Here is a 3,447-nt window from a genome sequence, read left to right as displayed (position 1 = left end):
ATAATAATAATGATAATAATGATAATAATGATAATATATAAAGGATTGAGGTAACCCCCGCTGAAGATATAGAGTCAAAATTAAAAGAAGTGTGCCATTCTGTAATAATGATAATAATAATGATAATAATAATAATAATGATAATAATGATAATAATAATAATAATGATAATAATGATAATAATAATAATAATGATAACAAAGATGAAACAAGTGTGTATATTGGGTATTACTACATATGTTTCCATAGCAACATTTTATTAATAAAAATACAATATACAGTTTGACATGTAACAACAATATACAACATCATATGACTTTATGTAAGATTGTGTTTCCCTAAAATGTCACTTTGTGGATATTTTTTGGTGATATACCAATAAAGATGGAATAGCAGCAGATGACAATATAGCGAAAGGATAAAAGTATACAGACTAATGGCCAGACGTACAGGGTGTTTATGTACTTGTGCTGTGTGTGTGTGTGTGTGTGTGTGCGCGCACACACGTGTGTATATGCTTATTAATGTTGTAATAGTGTTTATGATGATGTTCCCTAAGTCACAATATCAATCAACATGTAATATGAGGTGCATTCGAGAAGTTTTGAGGCTTTTTTTAGAAGCAGTTATAACTGTCCAAAATTATTATTATTATTATTATTATTATTATTATTATTATTACTATTATTATTATTATTATTATTATTACTATTATTATTATTATTATTGTTTTAGCATATCATTACTTTACATCTAATAAGCTGACCTGCCAACTTTTATTATTTCAGATTGAAGCAGATGGCTGTAATAGCCACTTTGAACAAATCCTGCTAAACTCTGCTTGTCACCATTCCATTCTGGTAACCAACTATTTGATAGAGATGGGCATCAAATCTACCCCTTACTCTCGCTACAGTCCAGACCTTTCTCCCTGTAATTTTTGGCTGTTCTTCAAGCTAATGCAAAACTTCAGATGCAGTTGTTTTGACTGCAAAGGAGGATGTGATAAGGATCATGGACACCTTCACTTCGGAGGATTTCCATGGCTCCTTCACAAAGTGGCTGGAATGCTACAAGTGCATTGAAGTCTTAGGGTCCTACTTTGAAAGAGATTAAAGTCTTTGTATTTGTTTGATATCAATAAATGTCTCTCCTGGAACAGTCTCAAGACTTCTGGAATGTCCTTTGTATTGTAGCCTCTGCTTTGTGTTATCAGATTGTCTTTCAATGTTTCCTAAAGTCCTGACCTTGTTCCCTGTGATCTTTGGTTGTTCCACAAGCTGAAAGAGAACTTCAGGAGAAATCATTTTGAAGAAGAAAGAGGCTGTCACAAGGGTCCCAGACGCCTTCACTTTGAGGACTTTTACAAAGTGGCTGGAGTGCTACAAAAAATGCAATTCAGTCAGGAGACCCTACTTCGAAAGAGATTAGAGTTTTGTACTTGTTTGAAAGTAATGTCTCTCCTGCAAAACTCTCAAGACTTCTGGAATACATTTCATATTACATATTTCTTCCTGCTCTATTCCTTATAGATACCATACACAATGGCCGTACAGTACCAGCTGTTTGCTTCATATGTGTAGCAGGCACAACCATCAGTCCGGTCGTCCCATGAACACCGGCTGCTCACCGTTGCATCCTGGTCTTTCTTTTCACCCAGAACCACATAGCAGACAATCTTGTAACGGTCAAACTCCAGTGCTTTCACATAGTCCCTGATCTCATCGCTCAGATACATGACCAGTCTGGCTCCCGCTTTCGGCGCATACTCCACATTGCGTAGGTTCTCAGCAAGGGTGCGTTTTATCACTGCCAATGGGCTCGTCTCTTTTGGGAATCGTCTCAGTGGTTCCATTCTGTAAGTTGGCTCATGTTTGGCGCCCATTCCCAGTGAGGTCCCAGGTGCTGCTGCTGCTGCTGTGGTTGCTACACCTGATGTTGTCGTCGCTGCAGCCACTCCCACCATGTTCTGACCATGGCGTCTTTCATACAGACGGGTCGAGATTTTCTTGGCCATTCTTTTAGATGCCAATAAGCCAAGAAGTGAAGGCATAGTGCTTATTTCTTTCGCTCTCTCTGCATTCTGGACAAAAAAGCTTGACCGCCTCATTAACGAGGGTTCTGGCTTTGTGACCTCTGTGGTCATCCTCTTTCCACTCACACCAACACCATTGCTGTTGCCAGGGGTTACATCAGTCCAACCATCATTTCTGGCATTCATTATCATTTCAATCAACAATACCTTCTGTTAAAATGTCCTTATTGAATGCTTTTTGGCTTGTTTTGATGCAGCTGTCGTGTGTCAATCGTCACTCATTAATAATCAATCAACAATACCTTGTTAAAATGTCCCTATTGAATATTTTTGGGTTTGTTTTAGTGAATCTGTCAAGTATGTGTCAATCATCACTCATTAGCAATCAGTCAAACAATACCTTCTATCAAAATGTCCCTACTTTGGTTTGTTTTGGTGTATCTGTCAAACGTGTGAATCATCTTTCGTTAACCATGAATCAACAATATCTTCTGTTAAGATGCCACGACTGTGATTTCTTTGGTGTGTGTCAATCGTCACTCATTAACCATCAATCCACAATCACTGAACAAACAACAATTGTCAATTATTTCTAGTAATAATAGCATCTATCTTGATATTGTTTCTTGTTTATGTTATTCATAAATCAATCAGCAATCAGCTATCAACATTCATTCTAAATTGTCAGTTACAAATCACAAAAAAACTCATTCAATGATTTTTGCTTCTGCGAAGGAAAAAAAAATCGCTCCCTCCACCTTCGAAAATGATGAAAAATAATGATAATAAAAGACTATCAAACACAAACAAGCAAAAAAAAAAACGAAAATTACATAAATATATAATGCACAATTAAAAATAAGTGCAAAGATTACAATTAAAAACGAACAAATTTATGAAAATATATAGAACAAAATTCAAAATGTACAATGTGAAATTAAAAATTAAAAGGCAAAATTAAAAATATGTATTACAAAAATTAAATATATGTTGTGCAATATTTAAAACAAAAAACAGAACAAAACTAAGAACACTTGATGCAAAATTTAAAATGCATTACGCAAAATGGAACAAAATTAAAAATATATAGTGTTAAATTCAAAATATATTGAGTAGAATATATGTGAAATATAACAAAATTATAAAATGTAATATGGAGCAGTATTTGAATTATAAAATGCAAAGTTAAAGGTAGAAAGTATAAAATTAAAAATAGATAACAAGTACATTTAGGAATTTATGTGCAAAATTTAGGATATAAATTGTATTAGATATAAATAAAGGAATAAAGTGATGAAATATATATATAATACAAAATTTAAGATATATAGAGAGAGCAAAATTTAGAATATATATAGTGCAAAATTTGAGATATATACAGCAAAATTATATATATATATATATATATATAT

The 3,447-nt window shown here is 33.5% G+C and overlaps 1 protein-coding gene across 1 annotated transcript; it reads right to left on the bottom strand.

The window, feature by feature from the left end:
- Positions 1 to 267: 267 nt before the first annotated feature.
- Positions 268 to 3,147, bottom strand: LOC106870665 (dynein light chain Tctex-type protein 2B). The gene has a single exon (XM_014916814.2). It carries the CDS (start codon positions 2,225 to 2,227, stop codon positions 1,520 to 1,522), a length of 708 nt encoding a protein of 235 aa, XP_014772300.1. The 5' UTR covers positions 2,228 to 3,147; the 3' UTR covers positions 268 to 1,519.
- Positions 3,148 to 3,447: the final 300 nt, after the last annotated feature.

Source organism: Octopus bimaculoides, chromosome 28, assembly GCF_001194135.2.
Source record: "Octopus bimaculoides isolate UCB-OBI-ISO-001 chromosome 28, ASM119413v2, whole genome shotgun sequence".
Taxonomy (NCBI): domain Eukaryota; kingdom Metazoa; phylum Mollusca; class Cephalopoda; order Octopoda; family Octopodidae; genus Octopus; species Octopus bimaculoides.
This window is presented reverse-complemented; position numbering and strand designations above follow the sequence as displayed.